The sequence below is a fragment of the Dermacentor andersoni genome, chromosome 4 (assembly GCF_023375885.2).
Source record: "Dermacentor andersoni chromosome 4, qqDerAnde1_hic_scaffold, whole genome shotgun sequence".
NCBI lineage: Eukaryota > Metazoa > Arthropoda > Arachnida > Ixodida > Ixodidae > Dermacentor > Dermacentor andersoni.
The window spans coordinates 146,596,856-146,620,798 of NC_092817.1; the positions used below are offsets into that span (position 1 = coordinate 146,596,856).

General features: G+C 46.0%; 1 protein-coding gene and 1 long non-coding RNA gene across 3 annotated transcripts in view; one reads left to right on the forward strand and one right to left on the reverse strand.

Moving 5' to 3' along the window:
- The first annotated feature begins 619 nt into the window (after window positions 1-619).
- Window positions 620-8,474, forward strand: LOC129386544 (uncharacterized). Its single transcript, XR_008613902.2, has 3 exons — window positions 620-1,285; window positions 1,960-2,013; window positions 8,416-8,474. It is a non-coding gene; the product is annotated as an uncharacterized lncRNA (long non-coding RNA).
- A 7,763-nt stretch (window positions 8,475-16,237) lies between these two features.
- The window catches only part of LOC126537872 (cytochrome P450 3A8-like), a 37,458-nt gene continuing 29,752 nt past the window's right edge, over window positions 16,238-23,943 (reverse strand). For both annotated transcript variants that reach the window (XM_050184970.3, XM_072287936.1), the window contains 2 exons: window positions 17,913-18,075; window positions 16,238-16,506 (listed from right to left, as the gene is read on the reverse strand). In XM_050184970.3, the coding sequence (XP_050040927.2) occupies window positions 16,402-16,506; window positions 17,913-18,075 (268 nt within the window). In that variant the 3' untranslated portion in view covers window positions 16,238-16,401. The remainder of the gene's footprint in view (window positions 16,507-17,912; window positions 18,076-23,943) is intronic.

The window sequence follows — 23,943 nt, forward strand, 5'->3', positions numbered from 1 at the left end:
GTTTTACGGTTCATCCATGCCCGAGTAAGAACGCAGTTTATACAGCTGTCTGCATTATACATCATAGGTACTGTTGTCACCAATACTGTGAAAGGACTGAGCGTCGCCGACCAGGTGAAAAAGATTGCTTTCTAGAGTGTTTTAAAGTGTGGTCGAGACGGCACTGGAGTGATGGCATGTATTGTAAAGTTGCCAGCGAGATAGGCGACTGTTATTAGGTAACATTACGCCGTTTACGATGGAGTGCCAGTGTTGGGTTTATAAAGGAGCAGATGCGAGGGTGTCACGCGTGACAATTCGTTAAGCGTGACGGTTAAGTCTCCCCCAATATAGAATGGTGTCTGCATCAACTCCGCATTCAATATGTTCTACCGCGTTGCACAATCCCCTCCGGACACACGCACGCACACACGTACGACTCGGATGATCTTTTTCAGATGACGAACAGCTCTCTCCTGCTCAATGAAAGCGTCAGATGTGGTTAACAGCAATTTTATCGATACTCATATCGCTAAATTACAACCATTATTTGACCAAAAAAGAACGCTGTGAGAAGCCGACCCGACGAGTTGGGGCTTCGACAGCCGTGTCGGGAAAGTTAGCAGTCACACAGGCAGGGCTCGTCAGCCCGTGAACGTTTTTCAGTGACCAAAGATAGCGAATCCGGTTGCTCACGCGAGCGACTACTCCAATCGCTAACGAGCCCGACAGCAGGCCATTTGTCCACGGTCGTTACAACCTTAGAAAATGTTCTTTCCTGGCTTTATATTGCACAACATTCCTTGTATACTGTTGGAGATGGCGCGGCCTCGTAGTTCTAGCCCACCGGGCTCAGTGGTGGCTAACAGCGTCCAGTCTTGTCTTGTCTTGTCTTGTCTTGTGTCCCAGACAGTGGTGCGTACCCACTATGGGGGATTGGCCAAGAAGCGTCCAGTCACGGGGTTCGCCCTTTCTTCCTCGTCTTCCTTTCTAGCACCAGCTTCGGTGTCGCGGAATCCGGCGGCAGTTCCCACAATACTAAACAGTGGCCAGGTTTGATTTGATATTTCATCACCACTTTCTTTCTGAATCCCTCAATGGCCTCGAATGCAAGGAAATCAAATGAAATATGCGTCTAAGCCTTCGGCCTGCTGGCGGATGCTTTCCGTTGACTAGGCCTGCGCACTTCTAACGGTGTTTCATTTCTTTTTTTTTTTTTTTTTTTTGTAGTAATGATAATTGTGCTTCCATCATTTCTCTCCAGAATGTCACCGAGTGCCAGAGGGCCAAACTTTGGGCAATGTGGGTGAGTTTCAGGCGCGCACGGGCGTATTTATCAATGTTGAGCTTATCATAAGAACCGAAAAGACGCGATCCTGTGGATCGACTCCGCTGTCGTGAACCGTGCAATTCTGCAAGCTCTTTGGTTCTTGAAAGATGTTTCTGCTGTTTGCTTCCTTAAGCTACGTTACCATATGCCCTAGTAAATCCACTGAGATTCCGACAAATTTCCGGTTAAACCAGGCTTCGCATGCTTACCGTTGTGATAACGAGTCATTGGTATTATCCGCCTTCATGCTGAATAGGAAGTTAAGTCAAATTCGTGTTAACGGAATTATTGCAATATGTTCTGGAGGTAATCATTTCTGACACCCTATGACTACGTCAAGGTCAATGTCAAGAAGTCTCAGCACAAAATATATTACTTATAGTGTTTTACTTATAGTGTTAAACCCAGACCCTGAGCTTTTGCTAATGCGCGAAGAATGCGCGCGAGAATGCACGTACTAACGTCAGTAGTGCATGTTTCAACTCATGGGCATTATCTGCTCCCCTCCTGCCACATATAAGTGAGCATGTTATTCCGGTTTTCAGCTAGAGCGCTAGTAAAAACGTAACGAGGACCAAATATTTTTTTTATTATCTATTGAGATGCAGAAACATGTGTTGCGCCTAAAAACCATTCTTTTTTTATGACAGGGGGACTATCCTTTGCTCTCCATGGAAAAGAAGAAGATAATTGAGAAAATGATTGTAAGCCTCATTTATTTCCAGCGAAATCATTAAGGAATTTATTAAGAACGCCTATGATTGAGTATGGCTCGCACTTGCTTAGGAATACAATGAAGTTTTTTTTCCAGGACCACTGAACGACAGAAGCGCAACGGCCAGTTCATACTCCTTGAGATATATTTACGTGTAGCGCTGATGCACAAGGTTATTTCCCATAGACGTAGGCCAACGGTGGCCAATATTGCGACCCTGTAGAAAACGGGAGCACATCTCCCTCCTTTTCAGTGCAATCACATTATGACGGCTGTTCCGTATCATCACCCCCGGTAGTAGAAGCACCGTCCCGGTGCTCAAGCTACACATCCATGGTTACATGTGTCATTTAGTCTCGCTACGTGAACGGTGTCACTTTCAGCTGGCGACGACTATGAGGGGTCGGCGGGGATGATTTCATATGTGACATCGGTCACTTGTCGCACCACACGGTAGGGGCCAGTGTAAAGCGACAGCAGCTTTTCGGAAAGCCACACACGCCGTTTGGGTGACCAGAGAAGCCCCAGAAAATCCGGGGAAAAGGACACGTCGCGATGGTGGCAATCGTAGAGGCGTCTCTGATGCTCCTGTGATGCCTCTAGATGGGTGCGGAAGAGCTGCCGCGCGTTGTTGGCGCGTGCGATCGCGTCGCGGGCATATTCAGTGGCGGAACGTGCTATGAATTATACGCGAACCTCACATATGGTAATTGAAGATCCCAGTCAGGGTAGTCGGCCGCAACGTATACATTGAAAGCATGTCGGTGATAGTCCGACTCAGCCGCTCCGTGAGGCTGTTGGTCAGTGGGTGGTAGGACGTGCTGAATTTGTGTTTTGTCGAGCGGAAGCGGAGGATATCTTCGGCGACTGCCGAGAGAAAGCTAAGGTCCCATTCAATTAGTAATTGGCGCGGAGCACCGTGCACTAACATGATGTAATAGAGTGGAAAGTCAGCAAGGTCAGTAGCGCAACTTGTCGGGAGGGCTCTTGTGATGGCGCACCACGTAGCGTAATCGGTATCGACGACGACCCCTTTATTTCCGAAGCCCGAGTGAGGAAACGGCCCAAGAAGGTAAAAAGTGTTCGGGCAGGACGTCGATTGGCTGGAGACATCCAGCTCGAAGCACGCAGGGTTTCTTCCGGCGCTGACAGGGATCGCAAGCGGCAATGTAACGCCGCACGGAGCGGGCGAGACCTGGCAAAAAGAAGCAACGGCGTACACGGTCGCATGCGCGTGAGACGCCCAAGTGCCCAGTCAAAGGAGCGTCGTGAAGTCGGCGGAGGACAGTCAAACGCAGGTGGGATGGGATCACGAGCTGAAGGTATAATGTCCCCTCCTTGTGAAGAAATATCCAAATGGAGGCGTCACCAAGCGTTGACTCAGCCGGTCGATAATGGCTCGTAATTGACGATTACGGCGTTGCTCCTTGCCGATTTGAAGCAACTATGACACAGAGGAAACGGAAGCGATGGCGTCCGCATCTACCAGTTTTTCCATGGGGTAGTGGGACAAACAATCTGCATCCTTGTGCATGCGTCCCCTCTTATATACGACGGAGGAGGTATACTGTTGCAGGCGTAAAGCCCAGCGAGCGAGTCGTCCCGTGAGGTCCTTGAGCGAGGATCGCGAGCAGAGAGCGGGGTGATCAGTGATGACACACAATAGCCGTCCGTACATGTATGGACAAAACTTCGCCACTGCCCACACAGGACCGAGGCTCTCGCACTCTGTGATTGAATAATTTCGCTCGGCGGGTGACATAAGTCTGCTGGCATAGGCTATAACGCGATCGCGTACACGCTGGCGTTCTACTAACACTGATCCTATGCCGTGACCACTGGCATCCGCTCCAACTTCCGTTGAGGCGCAAGGGTCAAAGTGGGCAAGGATTGGAGGCGTGGTAAGGAGAGTAGTGAGATGAGAAAAAAATCGGCATGATCAAGATCTCAAGAAAGGGGACGTCTTTCTTCAAGAGGTACCATGGTCGCAAAATCCTTTCCAATGCGCCGGACATAGGAGAACAGGCCTACGAAACTACAAACGGTCTTTGTAGACTTCGGGGCACGAAAGTTCATAACAGCGTGAATTTTGTCTCGATCAGATCGCATACCTCTTGCATGTACGAGCTGTCCAAGGACGGTGATTTGGCAGCGAGGGAAGTGCCATTTTGAAGAGTGAAACTGGAGACCGGCCTGGCGGAGCACGTCAACAATCGCTGAGAGACGATCGAGATGCGTGTCAAATGTGGGCGAGAAAACGAGGAAGTCGTGCAGACAGCAGGAACAGGTGGACCACTAGAACCCCTGCCGCAGAGAGTGCACCATTTGTTCGAAAATGGCTGGCGCGTTACAGAGCCCGAAAGGCATCACCTTGAACTGATAAAGACCGTCAGGGGTAACAAATGCAGTCTTCTCTCGGTTCATGTGGCGGACGGCAATCTTTCAGCAGCCGTACCAAGGTCGACGTTCCCCGTACCCCGCACCTCGACCAAATAATGTTACGTGTAGCTTATGCATAAGGCTATTCACAATATATTTACACTTAAGCCGACGGTGGCCAGGATTGCAACCCTATAACAATGTGGAACATGTCGTTGTCTTCCTCTTCAGTGCCGCCACACTGTGGCGTCTATTCTGTATCATCGTTGAATTCGGGATATTGTGCTTTTGTATAACAGAGTAAAATATGGTTTTATTCTGCCGCGCACATTTTTGGAGATTATATACGGCACTTTTTTCTGTAAGCTAGCACTTCTCGGCAGTGATCATGCGCAAAGCGATCTTTGGCATTATTTTTTTCGTGCTAATTTTACAAGCTGATGCACGGTGTATATCGGGTAAACTTACGCATGAAAAGCGGCAATACACGCACAAAAAGCTTAGTTCCGCATCTTATTCTGCTCGCCCTGTAGTCATCGTTTTATGCATCTATGCAAGAAAGCCCGGGACCGAACTTTCACTGGATGTTAAAGAACCGTAAGTGGTCGAATTGCGCACAGAGGTCTCGTTTCTCGTAGCTTCGCTGTTGCTAACGTCAGCTTGCTGCATCAAACACTCAGTCACTGAATTAATAGCGCACTCATTCGCTGAATCGAAAATTGGCGGTGCATCCATCCTTTAGAGATGATTGGAGACTTTAATGTTAATAAGGATCTACTCGTACCTAATGGTTCGTGGGTTATCGTTGATAATATGTGTTATGTATTAATTATTATGCACAACGGCACGTACCCAGTAGCACTCCCCAGTGGCACATGCCCAGTGCTCCATTATTTAGTGAAAGGTGGTCATTGATGTGCAACACATACACTTTGGTACGTATACCCGGTGACCCACTTTGGCGTCAAAGAGGTTCACTGAAGAGCACCAGATACCTGGAGTTACGTACCCAGTCGCTCAAGTTCCTCAGACGGTTGGTTTTCAATCAGGTTCCCCCAGTATAGCAGCCAGGTGGTCTGCCCATTTGACAATGGACTACCTAGCTACCCGAATTTACGCGAAAGAGGTTAGGCACGGACATAGGTACATAAATGCTCATATACATACCTCAAACTGAGGTAAGCCCCTAAAGACTGCTGATAGAACTAATAGATAAGTTGCAGGCCACACCTTCTATTTCTACGGGTACCGTACGCGTCAGCCACTGAGAGCAGAAAAGTGCGTAGCAGGCTTTTTCAATTCCGTATCACAGAATGGAGGGTTGCAACAGTTTATTACAGAATTTCGCGTGATGTATTACTAATCTGCGAATGTTACGCCATCGGACACAACACCTGTAAGTTTCATAAGAAATTCCGCGGGCTAGCAACCTAGTATTAGCGCTGTCACATATACCGGAAACCTTGCAATACGGCTTACTAACTATCGAAGAAAATTATGGACCGCGTAAGAGTCGGACTTTCAGACAGTGCAGATATAATACAGCCTACATGTAAAGTTTATGCCTGAAATACGGGTGGACGCATCACGAAGGGCTCACAAAAATAGATGGTTTTCATACCGAAACTTGAAAAAAGGGAAAAGCGCCGCCATTACTACTCTGAAGTGACACATGTATCATAACGCTGTAGAAGGTTGGGCCAGTAAGCGCTCTATATGTGCACTCGTCTTGTCCTTGGCCTTTGCGCTGCTGAAAAAACATGTATCATAAGGCGCGGCTATTTGGCATTACCTCCCCGATTCGGAGCCAGTCTCGGCGGCCCGCGGTGCAATGAAATTTCTAGAAAGATACGTACCTGGGATTTGACTCAAGGCTGGGAATTATTGGCGAGGTTAGGCTTTCCCCTGAGACCCCAGCATTGGGGAGAGGAAACGGCACAGATAGACCGCAACGTTCGATCGCACATTGCAAAATTCCCAAAAACATGCACTCCAAGTACCATCCCGGACGACGCAGAGCAAGGGTAAAGACTCTTCACAAACGTTTTCGCATGGTACCGCGAGTGTATATTATACCGATGCCAGTCGAACCAGCTCAGACACCTTAACCATAGTCTCTACATGTAAGAACAACATAACAACGGCATCCCTCAAAACCACCTCGGCATGCATGGCAGAAGCTGCAGCCATCGCCTTGGCCATTCACGACGCCGAGCGCCAAACCAATTCAGCTGTCATATTATCTGACTCACAAGCGGCTTGCCGCCTGTTTCTACATGGAACGGCACCCAAAACAATAATCAAAATTTTAGGCAATCAGCTAGAGGGGCACCGCACTATCATATGGTGTCTGGGACACGAGCGACTGGAAGGAAACGCGAGGGCAGACCGTATTGCTCGAAGAATAAACGTCCGAGCAATGGCATGGGCTAGCGACGACCTTCCACCGAATTCTCGTGACATCCTCCTACAGCAAAGGCAGGAGCGGAGACGTTTTGGACATCCTCACTCTGATTTAAACAGCCAACAGGAGAGGGACTGGCGTCGTATTCAGACGAATACTTACGCCAACCTGCACCACCTACACAGAATACACCCCACGAGGTTCACTGACGAATGCCCGTGGTGCACAGACACACCCACACTAAAACACATCACATGGGAGTGCCCCAGGAGGCCTCCGCACATAGACAGCCCCATATTACACCAACACCCTCTAATGAGGAATAGACAGTGGGAGGTATGGCTTGCGGACGAGGGTCGGGAGAGCCAATTGGCTCTTCTGGACCAAGCCCAGCTAACCGCTCGTGCCAATGGGACCCTGGAATAGAGGCCCCATCCATCGTGCTTTATTTTATTTATATTCAATAAAGTTTTTACCCACTCACTTGCCTCGTATCCGCTAACCACCAGATGCAGGCGTCGTGTGGTGAGATGCTATTTAAGTGCTGTTATTATTAAATAACCAAAATAAGGGAAAACAAGAGAATAAAATAAAATGAATTAAAAAGAAAATAATATAAGAGAAAATAATAATACCCATCCTCTTCCGCCGTATTCCTCGTCTTCTATTAGTGTTTACACCTGGTTCTTCGTTATTGTTTTTTTTTCTAGTACGTGCCAACTGGCCCAGCTCACCGCTTTCTTGCTAACAATAAAATATGGCAGCGACCTGCTCTGCCAAGACGGCCCTCTTGGCAAATATACAGTATATAACACCCATTTCTTAAGTAGGAACCCTTTAGGCACTCGTTGCAATGGCTCATGCACCATTGGTACAAGTACCATTCCGTACATTGGTACAGAGCGGCACAAAAATTATCATCATCAGCAATGGCTCATACCCTCGAAAGCAAGCAAAGATGCAATAGCTCGCACAATCACTGAGATCACTCATACAGTACACAGAACAGCATAAATTTCAATAAAAGACAAGCTCAAAACAAGCATCCGAACTATCACTAAAGCGTCACATACCCCCTTCGGAAGTTCGCTATGACTGAGGATGCTCGCCAAGCGAGAAGCGAGGTGCGGCGTTCGAAGCTGCGGGATAAAGGCGCTCGACTTCGAGTGCGGCTTTCCCCTGCTGCGGGGGTGCAACGTAAACGTATAGTCTAACAGAAACGTCGTTGGCTCGAGTCTGACCTCGCAATACGGGCGCGCGAAGCCGCAGCTAAGCGTCGAAAACAAGCTGAAGAAGCCGAACTGCCAAAGCAGCAACGCGACGTTTCGAGACGGCAACGTAGAGGGGAGGCCAAATCTCGCAGACTACGGCTTTCCACACGTGTGCTTAACACTGCGGCTCGTTATGTCTTGCGAGAAGTCTGACCGCTCCGACTGCATAACTTAATGCTTCACCAAGTGTGTACTTTTTATTGTTGTGGCCTAACTGAAATTTTCTTGCAGTTCGCCTCTAATTAGTTGTAGAATAATAATTATATCAAGCTTTAGAGAGGAATGATGTTTAAACGCAATGCCCTTCAGTATAAACAAACGACGTCTTCCGTTTCAGGATTGCGGACTGACTAACCTTAAGGACGTGAGGGTTGGATGGCTTCTAATTGATTACGGAATAAAACTTGTTGGTTGAGCAAGGTGCCTGCGTTCTTCTTCGTTATGGACAGGCGCTAGCACCTACGCTAGCACAAACTTCACCCGCATAAATGTTGGATTAGAGTTGATGTATCCTTATCCTCCAAGCGGGCAAAAAATTACACCTATTGTAGGGGTTATACGCCCCTATTATTATGGATGGTATGTCAGAAGCATAGGACGCGTGCCTCAACGGGAGAGAGAATACACACAAAAGGAATGCAGGCTGATGCCAATTTCAGAATGACCCCATACGCGCTGCCTAATCAAACATCGTCTAACCATCTGTCGATGGGACCCCTAATTGTGGTGAGCGAGCTCATGAAAAATTTGATACGTTTCGCCCCACTAACCAGCCTAATTATACAGGATCATGCAGCTGACTGCCGGAGAGAAACTAGATTTCCAACAATCATAATTCGTCCCGTCGAGACACATTTTTAGCTTCCACATGCCGAAGAAGAGAATCAGATGCACGGATGTTTGAGATGTTGGAGATCCACATTCGAAAATGAGAGACTTGAATTTATGACGTATGAAGAAGAGTTCACAAAAGTCAAAGCGCAACACCTTCAGTGCCGTTATCTGACGGCGCCGGAAATGGCAAAACCTGGCACGAAAAGCTAACTACGGGCCGAGTGAGAATGACTAAGATTTGGGAAGGTTAGAGTTGTACATGTTGAATAGAAGTGGCGTTATTGAGCCACATGCACGAACGACACAAAGGAAACGCACGAGCCTTAGAGAAGTGCCGACCGACCACTGTTTCTTGCGCTCAATCAGTAAATAACTAAATGTGTCGATTTCAGGATGGTAAAGTAACGCACGCAAAAACAAACATGCTGAAATTGCGTAGCAACCACTGACAATGATTGTTAATGTAAGCGAATTTCCGGACGCTTCTAGCAAAATTTTCGCTTTGTTGAAGGAGTTATTAGCTTCAAGACATACAATTGTTGCCGTGCAGGAGGTATACTTCACTGCGTAATCTTCTAGAGAATGGGCTCACTAACCATCTTGAAGGGTAGTATAGATGGCTATAAAATTGCGTGATGTCTCCAGCGATGGCTGTCGTTGGCGTGGAAAACGACTGCCATCTTTCTCCGCCATAGCAGCAACGTAACAGCTGCCTTGAAGGAAGGCGACATGTAATATTTTACGTCCGAAGTAGTTCGTTGCGCGAGCGGGATTATTTCGTTCGTTGCGTGTTTAAGAGCAGCACTTCCGCGGCGCGCAAGCGAGGCGACGCGTGAGCATTTTATGCCCTCACAAACATTTCTGGTAACAACTACTTGAATTAGTTTTAACTATTGTCACTATAACCTAGCAAAACACAATTAAGAACCTACCAATATTCTTGTCAACACTTTTCCGCCGAATTTTCTTGTGAAACTTGGTCACAGCCATTCTCGGAAGTTGATACCAGCTGTGACGACACATTTTTCCCTCGGCCACTTGGTAACATTCTTTAAATTGAAACAGGTTCTTGAATTATTTTTAATTTTCTATTACAGTGGACAAGCATTTCATTTTAAACTCCCTAGTAACATTGAGGGAACCGCAGGCCACTTGGTTTGATTGGAAACATGTTTAGTACTTATTGTCAACATCTTATATACCTTCTACAAAGATTTGAAATGCATCAACTATTTCAGACACCCTACAAAAATGTTCCCCTTCAACATCCCGCAAACGTTGTTCGCCACCGGCCACATGCTCAAATTAAAGCCTTCCAGCACTGCTTTTGAATTTACACTAACTCGCACATGCACTTTAGCAAGCAGCGCAAATAACAGGACACAAAAAAGGGGCACACTACACAGGTGCTGGCTTGCAACAAGTACGTTTATTGGATAGTTGCAGCTGTGCACACAGCCAGGGTCATATTGACACCGGTAGTAGTTTATCTCTATCCGGTGAGTATTGTTCACTGGCTAACAAATGTTAAACGTAAACGCTCAGAGCAGGAGATGCCCGAATGTATTGGAAGTTTCTCGAATGTTATCGATAGTTCTATCCGCTGACTGTTGTTACCGAATCTGCTTTAATAGGGTTGGATGCGCTACGCCTATTGCGCAGTTCTTTCTAAAAGGCACGTGGGCACCCGCCATCACGCTGGAACCGTCGACGAGCCATGCATGAAAGCCGATGCACGTGACCCGCTAATCAGATTTCGACGATTGCCGACTGTGCTCGCCGCTAGTGTTGCGCTTTGAGTGTCACTTGCCTTTGTGGGCGCAGCTTGCGCATGTTCGCCCAGTGAAGATTTAGTCTTGTGACCCACAGCTTTTGATACTGTGTTCTCCGTCGCCACAACGTCAAATTATCAACACTGCTTTTCATAATTTCCAAAGCCGCAACCTACCCGTTGACTTCATTGCAACCCCTATCATTAGACCACCTTGTACGTACCGAATGCAAACTTATTGGTGCTTCAAAAATAATTTTTGTTTTTCCCATGTGTATCTGCAGGCGGGGTTACGGAAGCCGCCACTGTTAAGAAGTGTGTTACAGCCTGGAAACATTGTAAAAATTGTATTAGACTGTGTTTATACTATTTCATCACTCGTACACTTCGAGAAAGCAAGATAGATCTCTAATAATGCGTTGTTGCTTCAGCATTCTGTTTTACAGTTGAGGGCAGCACGCAGCAACCCTCCCGTAACCGCTGCTTATGCAGCTGCCGAAAGGCGGCGACACAGCCTTATTGCTAGCCACCTTAGCAACAGCTAGCCTCCCAGTAAACGAAGGAAACTTTTTATTTTGTATTGCGATATGAATTATATGGACACTTAAGGCGCATTTCTGCCGTCGTCGGGATCGGTATAAAGTCCAACGGTGATAGCACCGCCACTGCGCGTCATATGCTGCATGTGGTAGTGAAAGCACGCGAAGGATGCCGACGATCGCGGCTCAATCTGGTGCGCGCGCGAAGAGGAAAGCTGAGGTCAAATTCGCCGCTTCCGTCGCGCGAAAGACCGTTGAGGAAATGGAAGGGAGGGAGGGGGGAGGCGTAGCGTTTCGGCAACAACTGCGTATTTCGTGATCCGGCGAAGGGGAACTGATGATCGTGGCTCAATCTTGCACGCATGAGAAGTGCGTACTGTGCAAGGCCGTGCATGGTCGCGCGCGTCGTATATTGAAATGGATCTGCAGACGGCTCTTACCTTAGATCGCGCTGTGTTCTCGCCGCTCTTGTGTTCAAGTGATAGACAGCACGAAGGTTACATCGATCGCTGCGGCTGCCGCGCGTGCTCACACCGGCGTTTTGACAGCGAGTGTCCGCATTCATCGAGTATTATGTGCTCGTGTTAGCTTGTGCACGTTGAGACCATGCTTGTTAATTCAGTCATAGCCAGCGAATGTTCCCAACTTTATGCGGCGTATAAAGCTGCTGCTCTTACTTCGTATAGATATGTACTAATTTGCTATCGCAATCGCTGCTTCGCCTTTCGGGCGTAACTGCGACCTCTTTTCGATCAAAATGAGGCAAGTAACCCTGCCAAGTACTGAATGATCAGATTCGCGAAATGTGATGTTTGTGAGAAATTTGAGTAAAGAGAGAGCAGTCGGTGATCACAAATGTTTTTTTTTTATTATTTTAAAGAGAAATATGCACGTTCCTGTAGAGTCGGCTTCATCCGCGTAGAGGTTTGTGCTTCATTTATTGCGCTATCAGTCAGTGTGGACAACCCCGACGAATTTGGCCGTCGTCATCGCCGTGATGTTGACAGTTCAAAGTACGACTACAACGAGTCGCCCACAGCACCCTTGCTGCGTGTACAAAGGCAAGCATGTATGCGAGGGTGAGCTGTCAAGGATGTGGGAGTTCACATAATCGAGCGATCGCTAGAGGATCGAGGAGAACATGCGTTTCCTCCTCTAGTCTGGCCGTGGCTGCGCTTGGCTGTCCCCGCAGCTGAGCGCGTACGCAGTGGATGTCGAGCGATCCTCCCTAGTACTCCCTGCTGGGAAGCACAAATACTGCCATTTCTTAACCTAATTTTTCCCTCTCTCTCTTTCTCTCGCATGCGCTGCGCACACGTTTTATATTGGAGGTCATCTGCGGCGGGTGTCAGGGCCTAAGGCGAGTGTAGATTTCTGGTGTGTTCATGCGCTCTTTCTTCACATGCACCTAGTGTTGGAGAGATCTTAATATGAATTTTGGAGAAGCGGCGCAGTTGAAACAGTGAAGCGAGCGGCAACAGGAAGCGTTCACTTTGGGACAAGCACTAGTTATGTAGAGTGAGATCGGTTTATGTTTGCAAGTGCGCGTGACACCATGCTTCTTTAACTAGTAAGCACACGTTTACTTCCATTTATACGGCTGATAAATCTGCAAGCCTTAAATTGTCTCATTCATACTTTGCAATCGCTTTGAATGCTAACCCTTCTGAGCGCAATTCTCCCTTCTTTAAGTGGTGCCGAGTCGTAAGAGCTGGCATTCCCAGAAATTGACTAGTTACACGTTCAGCTTGTCAGCCAACAATAAAAACACCGGCGAGCATTACCTGCGGAGCTCTTATATAAACCCGTAAGAAAGAAGAAATAGTTTTTCTCAGCAATGGCTGCACTAATAAGAATGAGGACTGTCGCAATCAGAAGTAAAGGTTAGAATCTTCCAACTGAAGGGATTGTATTTATTAGTTTGTGTTTTTTACTGTGCCATACTGTTTCCTTACAGAAATTCTTAATGATCATAAAAAAATACCAAAAATCGAGTTGACAACGCTGTAACTTCACATTAAAAACTGTATGAATATTTCCCCACACTTCAAGTATGGATACATCAACAGTGGAAAAAACTGATATAGTATGCGTCGCTGTAAATTTAACCCATAATTTGTGAGTCCGTCTTTCACTAAACCGTACTGAGCATCGTAAGAGCTTTCTGTATGCAGTAAACTTATACATCACGTATTCCCGCTTTAGATGACGTAACAAATCAAGCTTACGGAGCTGCAATTATGTTTTTGGTACAGATCGGATTAAGGATTTATGAAGTAGGTGATTCAGTTCTTAATGCGAAAGCATTATGTCCCATGAGCCAGAAAATCAGGCGTGATCACGCGATGGTACCAAAAACAGTCGATGGCGCTAAGTGTAACAGCACGTCAAAAAAATGGCAGGAGTGACGTCGCATCTCTCAGGGTGGTTCCTGTCAAGAAAATAAATGAATACCTTTTAAAATAAATTATTTTAAGTTTTGGTCTGTGTTGAAATCTAACCCGGGACTCCGGGGTTCGAGTTGAGCACGCTTCCCCGAGGCCACAGGGACTCCATGGTTCCGCTTGACTAAAGGCGTGCCTAGTGTGTGTCATTGCACACGTCACGCCGCAGCCGTCTGGCTATGTGCACGTTTGGCCTAGCGTATGCGTCGTTAGACAAGTGACGGCCCAGCTAATGGGGAGGAGGGGTCGTAATCAGCGTCTTGTATAACCTTAGTAGTAATGCAGAAGGTAATAAATGGTATAAGAACGTTACTAAGTATATTAATCACGGCTAATTATAGTGAATAAACTGAATTAAGGTGAAGCCAATTAAAGTTAGAGCGAGTTGGAGTAAGATTGCTTAAGATGTATTAAAATGAATGTATATAGGACGTTTTAAAAGTGGATCAAGATACAGCTGTCACGTTAAAGTAAGGTCACTTAAGGTGGCGTAAATGAATTAATGTGAAGAAAAATGTATAAAGGTGAATTAAAGTGCATTTAGGTGGGTTAAAGTGGATCAAGGTGGATTTGAATCATTTCGCGTTCAAATCACTAACGCTGCTTAAGTGACTTAATTTTTTGTTTAGCTTGCCTATGTTCGTCAATTTTTTGCACTACATTCCAAATCCTAAATGTAAACTCTACTTGCTAGAGTTGATAGAATTGAGTATTTTATCCGAATTCCAACAAATTTAATCAAACTTCGTTCAACATTTGTTCACCCAACGGCTTGGCTTAGTGGCTGTAGCGTGGCATGGCTGAGCTCGAAGTCGCAGGTTTGATCGCGGTTGCAGGTGCTTCATTTCGATGGGGCCGAAGTGTAAGGACGCCCGTATACCGTGCATAGGAATCCCGTTAAGCAAACCCACCACCGTGTGCCTCATAATCATGCCGTGGTTTTGCACGTAAAACATCAGAATTTAAAATTAATTTTGAGTTGCCGAATGATAGCACTTCTCCGTTTTCATTGTATACATGCATAGAGAAATTGGAGTTGACCCCGATGTTAAATTTTCTATTACAACAGGGTGCATGAGAGCGGGGACAAGCTGCGAACGGCTATCCCGTCAATATTTATTCCTTTATTACAAGGAACAGATATGCGCGTTTTGACACCGCTTTTCAACTCAGATAACCGAGCTTCATAGCCATTTTGCTGGAGCTATTGCGTCCTCTGCAGCGCGAGCGGTGTTTGCACGCTGATGCCTTAGATTTTGGGTTGTGTAGACTATAAGTTATTTTTTGTGATAGGACTTGTACGGTCACTCGAGCGAGGGACCGTCACCACTGCCGTCTTTCAATCGCAGTGTCGAAGTGCGTGCGTGATGCCTGCTCGTGATGGACTCGAAGGTCTACATAGACCGCAGAACCGGCCCCGATTCGGGCTGCAAAAGTGGCGAAGCCAGGTGTGCGCACTGCCGCGATCCACTCGCTAAAACAGCCTTGAAGCGCAGCCAGGGCAGCGTACATGCATTACGCTCCTGGCACGGACCTTTCACATAGAGATATTAGCATTTGTGCTGAACATACCGGAGCATGGCACACACACTGGTATGAGCGGACGGGAAGCGTCGAGGCGTTAAGTAAGCGCGAGTAACGTTCTAACAATGAACATGAAACTAAAGCTATCTAATCCGTTAATTAAGTGCATACAAACGCCGACGGTTTTGCTTCGGGGTCATCTCGTGCACCATCGAGTTGCGGTGCCTGTAATGCCACTGCTGGCGGTACTCGCCGTGCCAGAGCGTTGTGAGACACCTGGTAGCTACCAGGGCGCTGTTCCTGCTGCGCAGTAACGCTTTCTTTGCGAGTGGCTTCGCCCCAACATGTCGCCGCCACGTGTTGAACACGGTCGGAAGAGCTCGAGCGCCGCGCTCAAGCTTGCTCTCACTTTCGTTTCTACAGCTTTAAGACAAACTGCCACCTTCTTCTTTTTAACTATTGTATTGCTGCGGTAATGCCTGCAGCCCGTTCCGTTTGGAAAAGAAGGCAAAAAATGGTATAAAAGCTCAAGCTTTCATCGCAATAAGTTAATCTGGCTATTGCAAATACTTTAAGGAAGTCAAAATCAACGAGAAATAACATAACCAGGGGAGGCAAGAAAAACGTGCGCCATTTAAAGTATTGTTTTATTTCCTCAGCCATTCGTCTTAAAACGGCGGCGTGGTCACTGCAAAGCTGTTCATTGCCACCTGTTATGAGTTACCGCCACTTTGAGGCTCTGTGCGCCGATCTACGCATAATTTCGTGCTCCGCGTGATGTCGTGGTTGGGCAAACTTTTTCGAGCGTTCTTGCGTACCATAGACTCCTGATTGAAATTGACTACAGCATGTTCAGTGGAACAGTAAGGATTGTTCCCAAGTTACTTTGAAAATAAACCTGTGCTTTACGGGCTACTGGAACGTACTCACCTGCTTTACCTGAAACCAAGCTGAAAATTCCTTCCTGCAGTTGCTCTACATCAGCGTTTAGAATGTCTGGCACAAACGAGTAGTAATAAAATCTGTGAAGGAATTCTGCGCCTCCAGTTTCCAGTAAAATAGTTTATTTAACAAAAAATGCATCTAGTGGACTGAGCGCGGAATGTGAGCTTTTGCGAACGCGCACGCGTATGTTGTTCTGTTGCTAGACATAAGTTCCACGATCGCTGTTCCGAAGTAGTAAATGTACCGTATGATTTAGGTACGTGTCTTCAGTGCGGCATGCGTTCGCTTATAGGGGAGGGTATTTTTCTGATTCCGAGAAAGACGTCTTTGGCGCTGAGGACGGGTGCACCTTTGTGGAACATCAACGGCACCTGAAAAGAAAACGTTGCGAAAATAAATCTATGCTCTCAATATATTGTGGCACATCTAAGAAGTCAGGGTATGCGAACCTGTGGTTATCCAAATGATTACTTAGTCCTGAAACTGAACGAAGCCGTGAACTTCAACATTAGCAAACGTAAAAGAGCGCATTCAGAATTAATTTGAGCTCTAACAATATTTATGTAGTCTTGGAGGGCCTTGGAATATGGTATTTCCCGAGCATTTTATACGACACCGAGAGTGCATCTTCGAAGTGCATTTCTTGAACATAACCGTCGATCGCTGACTTCGGTTGCGGCACTCGCCTTGGAGGCATAACGGCAATATAGCACCACATCTTTCATCCCGCCTGCCTCTACGACACTGACTTCGACTTTTGACTACCACATATGACTCTGCTGTAATCACGTCAAGTTTTTATCAGTGGAGCAGCAAATATGAGCGACGAAATGCGTAGATTCATTCGATTGGTTAGTCACAGTTTCGGTTGAGCCATGATGCAAAATGAAAATGAAATGAACAAGTAGGTATGCCTGGGATCGTATACCAATAATTGTCAGTTTTTAAGCCGAGCAACTTAAAAGCTGTGCAACCGTCGCATTGCACAAGCAAGCAGATCATAATTGCAGCGGCCGCTGAAAAAAGTCGGTGCTTTTCTAGGGAGCTGACATGGGGCACCATACTTTAGGGCTCAACGAGACACTGTGACCTGTAAAGTTAGTGCATATGTAGAGACGGGTGGCGAACATTTCCCCCTTTCCACCTTGCGTTAATTTTGCACTGCACATGCCTCCGGAAATGTGCGGGTTCGCGTATCGAATGGAATAACACGTGTGCAATAATTGAGGACTTAGTGAAAGCTAGATTGCGGTGTGCTCGCTAACACAGATTGTCTTGCATATAGTGCATACGATTGGTACTGCAACCAGCTTTCCCTGCGTCTGCTGGTCCTGGCAAGCCACATGCTTCTCGGTTGTATAGGGCGTCCCTCGTAATCAGATCGTGCTTGCTGCATGTAAAACCCCACAAGTGTAAATGTGCGTGTGCGTGTGTGTGTGTGTGTGTGTGTGTGTGTGTGTGTGTGTGTGTGTGTGTGTGTGTGTGTGTGTGTGTGTGTGTGTGTGCGTGCGTGCGTGCGTGCGTGTGTACGTGTGCGTGCGTGCGTGCGTGTGTACGTGTGCGTGCGTGCGTGTGTTTATTGTTTTGCTTTGCCCACCCACTGAAGGGGTAGTGAGAAATGGTGAAGTGGCTTGAAATTGGAGGCAACGGCACAACAGAAAACAACGAAGCGACGAAAACATCCTAGTTCCGAGATGCTAAATGTGGTCGAAGTAATACTGCCTTCATAAGTTATCTTTTAGCATGCGTCGATATTAAAACGTAGGGCACCAGATACCTTCGTTTTTTCTGTAGGAACGAATTCCACGCTTCTCACAGAATGCAGGAGGCACAGCTTCAGCGAAAGCAGAGCGAACCGCATGCCGACGCAGTTCCGCGGTCCTGCTCCAAAAGGTAGGTAGGTGTACGGCTGGATGGAGCCGGCGTTTTCTTCGCTGAACCTAGGTGAAAGAGACGACGTTATAGATAGGCTTGATTATACTGTCAGTTGTCGCGACGGCGAAGAATAAGTGACATCGAGGGGCGTGACCTAAAGCATTTATTTTTCTTTGGGCGAACTGCTTCCCAGCAACAACAAACACTCACTGCACAACGGCAGCGGCGAGCAGAGTCGGTTATCGAAACTAGATTTACGGGTCAAGTTCCTTGGCTATACTCCGTGTCTCGAGTAATTTGTACCAAAATGTAAAAGATATGCACGCGCCACGTAGCTAATCAGAGCCAAGGTAGCGTTGTTTGCCATTGCTTGAATAAAGTTAGTTTATTCTTGTATTTCACCCGCCGTGGTTGCTCATAGGCTATGGCGTTGGGCTTCCGAGCACGAGGTCGCGGGATCGAATCCCAGCCACGGCGGCCGCATTTCGATGGGGGCGAAATGCGCAAGCACGCGTGTACTTGGATTTAGGCGCACGTTAAAGATCCCCAGGCGGTCGAAATTTCCTGAGTCCTCCACTACGGCGTGCCTCATAATCAGAAAGTGGTTTTGGCACGTAAAACCCATAATTTAATTTTTCTACTTTTTGTGTTTCACCTAATCATAGAATTAGTTATAATTATTTATTCCACTGTTCAAATATATGAGTTACCTGGGTCAAGTGCTCTAAACAAGACTCGTCGTATATGCCAGAGTAGACGGTGGTTCTCGCGTGCGTTCCTGAAACTGCACCGCTATTTGCATCAGGTACGCAATCTGACTCGACAAAGATAATTTGGCTGTAAAATTGAGGACCACATTTGAAACAGATGTGAGACAAGAATGAGTGTCTTGCGTTGAGCAACACTGGCGAGCCGGTGAAAAACGGTACCGGAAAAACATGCCCATGTAGCTAAAGCGCATAACCAAGGCGCAGCCAAGACGTGTCAGTATGAAGCAGAAAAGCTGGGTAGCAGGTGGCCGTGATACGATGAAGAAATGGAAAAGCATGTAGGCCTCTACCATTGCCCCACGTCAGTCCCGGTGAATTACGGGACTTATTTCCTGACTTTGCACATGGCCAACTGCAAAAACGTTATTCGCAGTTCCTCGTTGGTGTCGTTGCTATGAGTGAACTCGCTAACATTTTATCAAAAGGATACCGCAAAAATATTACGAAGAAGTTTCCGAAAAGTGTTTGAGTAAAACAACCTTTTCAATAGCACAATGGTGCCTTTTGCATTGCTTGCTACGTATCTTTTCTTACTAATGTGCGTTTACGGGTAATATTTACGGAAGCTTTTTGCACATTTCTGCATTAAAGCTTTAAAGAAATGAACATTTCATAAAGTTAGAAGAATCAAAATAACTGAGTACACTCATTCAATTACAACGCGAAGTCAACAGACAATGAAGCACTGTCTTTTCTTGCTTCCTTTTCTCGTGGCCTTCCACGGGTGTAACTTTTATTCAGGTGAGCCGAGATAATATTATGGAGGCAAGGCTCTGTTATGAGCTAATGTTTTTACAGGGAAGCTGTTTATGGCTAGGGTTCCGTGGAATTTTCATGTGTGCAAGCAAAAACCTATCATCATGTGCAATGGCTCGTGCTCGCTCGTTCTTTGCCGTCTGCTTCAACAGCTGGTTCGTTTGCGCCCTTCGGCGTAACCACGCGAATACGCCCGTGCCACTGATCATGCGCTCGTCGTCGTCGTCATCTTGCATAGCTGGCTTCGTTGCCGCTCATCCCCCGAGCATTCCCGTATTTCCCCGCACGCTTGTGTCACTGCTCTCGCCTTCGTCGTTGTCTTCTTCCACAGCTGTAGCTCCAATGGCGCTCATCATGCCAGCGTTACCATACTGCGCCCCCCCGCCCCTCTGCGAAGGTGCTGATGGCACTGGTCCACTGCCAATCGTAGCGGTGGCTCCGGTCTCAAATTGTTTAACTCAATATATCGCAAAATGAAAACACGAATGGATATAACGATTGTGTATAACGAATGTATCACACGAATGAACGTGAATGTATAAATATATATGTACGCGCGCACCTTTGCTCTCGATGATCACCGGCCAAGACAATAAATGTGTCGGTACCTCTGTTCATAATTCTGTCACCTTTCTCTGCTCTACCAAGCTTCGCTGGTTATACGCCCTCACAGAGTAGAATAGCTCATGATTTTTCACGTGGCAATGTCAAGCTTGAAATTATTCTGTTAACTACAGTTAACGCGAGCTTTGATGCTGTACGACTGGCCAGCTCAATAAACCTGATGATCGATGCGATCAAATCCTGCAAACTCAGAAGCAGCACGACGCAGGGCGCACCACCAGTCAATGCGCTGCTGTTCCCTTACGAAACTGCGGCCACATGGATCGATGCCTCTGCTTCGAGAGAAACAGCGTTGTTTTCACCACATGACGTGTTCTACGCCTCTGCTTCAACGACAACAGAAGCCCGAAAGGACTGGTTGAACTCAAAGCTATAAACGGTAGCTGCCACGGTCTGGCATGCAAAAATTCAATTGTTTCATCTTGATTACCACTTTCTCAATTTTATAACGCTCTTTCTTTTTCCTTTTATCTAGCATGTCGCCAAGGTGTTCAATGACACTCCTTAAAACTCAGTAGAAAGGCAACCACAATGTTTCGCTTTTTTTGTACTTCAACGACATCGTCAGTATTTCTTCAATTTCTAAGGCAGGGAAATGTCGAATTCCCCACCCTCAACTTAATTTTTTGCTCAAAAATTTAGATTGAATCCATCGCGTATGCGGATACTGAGCAGCCTTGGCTTGAGGTGCAGCGATGATTATCTGGCAGGCGGTCGACGATGAACGGATATTGGAATTTCATTTATAGATGAATAGATGGGTAGATAGAAAGATAGAGGAGCACAGGCGGCTCCTCCGATATCGCGTCATATTTCGTCTTGATACCTGCCTGTTCTCCAGGAAAGCGCAAGGTTAGCCCCACGCGCCGCTCCCTACCCTATAGATAGATATCAATTTTTATAACTGCCTTTCATTTGTTTGTTTGGAATTTCCTCGCGGTTCATTTTCGCAGCACTTATTTCGTGAACGGTGATTCTCGGAAGTAGGCATTTTTCGGTCTGCCTCAACGCTTCCGTCTTCGCGATACGTTACGGCATGTCCTTCTAACTCTTAATGTTTACATTAGGCGTATTGAAAACCGTGCTCGTAACAGCGGCTGCCAATATCGATATCTTGATGAAAAATATTGATGTCGACTAGCACTTTGGTATGAGAGGTCAAACCCTCGGCTGCCGAGTCTCTAAGCATGGATGCCAAACCAACGAAACAGTTCCACAAATTACGATTGGCCTCGGGCTACTCAGGTGAATGAAGCCATAATATCAACACTGCGCTTCTCACTTCGGAAACGCATTACGTTTTCATTGACTACTCACCAGGGCTATTACGCTGAAGCACACTACGGTTCATCCGCCTAGCGACGTCCAGAAGAGAAACTAACGCTATATCGCCCCAAAGTGTACCTCGTATCCTTTTTTCATACCTGAAACTGAGCTTAGACATACTAATGCTTTTCTAGTTGAAATATGTGTTTCTACCTTAATATTTTTAGTGCACCTAGTCATTTATTGTCAGCCTAAATCTTACGCTAATTGAATTTTATTCTACTGACTTTCCACTGACGCAAAATTATCAGTTCAATATTTTTAGTGAGACCTACCAATGCCGTTTCAAGAATTCAGATGCGGGCTGCACAATACGGCCCGCGGCCAGTTAATATTTATATGATGTGCTCGTGGGGCAATCCCACCATCACTGTAAGATTGAAGGAATGGCAGATTGTTCCCCCAGAACAGCATACGTTACGAACCGTTGGCAGCGTAAGGTACTTCGACCCTTACTGGTCTAATAAACCCTGGAATTATGATTTTCTGCAGTAAATATTCAATATCATGAAAAACAAAAATAATATAATTTACGTCAATATATATTCAGAAGCCCTTATGACATAGTTTAGAGAAAAAGGGGAACTGAGGCGCTCGATTTTGTTATTCATGACCATACTAAGCCAACAGATAACGAAGGCAAGGAAAGCATCGATGAAATTAGGTGTAGTTGAAAGTAAAATGTACAAAAGAAAATAATGAAAAGAAAATGGACGAAAAGATAACGTTCGCCAGTGGGAGCCGAACTCACTACCTCCGCATTACACGTGCTTTGCACTACCAATTATGCTACAGCGAAGGCTACCAAACAGTCCACTAACTTGGGCATCTATGTTTACCAGACCTGGCTTTACGAGTGTTAGCCAGCGCTACTAAAAGCCAAGGTGGGCGAATGTGGGACACCCTTTATTACGTAATTAGCCAAATTTGTGCACTAGATAAATCTGTGTCTCCCTGATATTTCACAATTCCCTGTGCGTCGCACCACGCTGGGGTTTGGTGTCTGAGCTGTATCTTTGGACTCTGTTGACTAATGGGCCAAACAGGTCTTCAGACAATCTGTCATCGTATTTGACTCAATTATGATTGTGAATTATGAAGTCCTAAGAACACCTTGCTGCTTGCAATTCAATAGTTTCTTGGTAGTTTGTGAAAAAGAACCTGGGGTTCTTTGCCAAAAACTGCATTCTGACTTTTTTACGTATTATGCCTGTCTCTTCTTGTTCGGATGCACGTAATATAAGACTTTCGCCACATAGAAAATATTGAAGCTGAAAAAGGTAAAAGAAACAATGTAGAAGAGTAGGGTCACATGTTAGGAGCAGATAATAAAGCCGCACGACCACACAACGTATTTTACAACGTACTAACGCCAAGACCACCTTATTGGCGCAGCGTCCATGATTGATCTTTCATGCGCTTTCCAATATATACCGTAATGATAGACTGAATAATTTTTGACTTCTGAGCTAGCGAAAGTCATCCTGGCAAATATCGGCTTATATCAGGCCTATCGTGGTTAAGCGGCCATCAGTTTTTCTTCTCTAGTAATGTTGGCGCCAGTAAGGTTGTTCGAAGTGTTCTATTACACAGACACAGATACCAGGCTTTCGTCAGTGACAAATATTAATCACCTTGTAATAAACTGACCAACGTTTGGCAGGTCCATTTCCTGCCATAGTACTATACCGGGCCATATAGGTATTAGGACGCGTAGCCTCGCTCATAGGTTCGCCTAGTCGATGTTAAAGTTGAAAACCAGAACGTTTTCTATCGGTATGATACCTAGAACGTGATGTCAGAATGTCGCCTTTTCAATAATTTCTACAATGACTGCCTCGGTTTTCCAAATAAACGTTCGTAGGTATGAAGACATTCTCAGAACGTGTCGAGAAACTTTTATTAAGATTCCGACAATGTTTTATACGAAGCCTTATAGAAGGTGATAAAGAGACACTTCTAAAATTGACAGTCACTTAAGTATCCTTGCGTGCTTTGAATGCGAAAGTATAATGGCAGCTCTAAATAATTGGTTACGTCCATGATACGTGGCGTCATAAACTGTCATGTGTCATTCGCACTCTCCCTTGATCCACTTTAATCAACCCTGTTCTAAATTGTACCAACTTTAATACACCTTATTACACCTTAATCCATTTTAATACCCCTTAATTAGCCTTAACACGCAAATAATACACAATTTGTAACAACCTTAATCCACTTAAGTCCACTTTATTTCATCTTCATTCCCTTTACTTCATATAAATATAGTTTACTACACTTTAAGTCACCTTACTCTTCACTTGTTCTGACTTTAATTCTGTATTAGTACTGAATTCATACAAATCGCTGATGATGTCACTAATGATGGTGATTTTTCTTACTACTCGTTGCGGACAAGGCCAGCTTCTCCGCCTCATGGGACATATAATGCTTTTGCATTAATCATGTATTGAA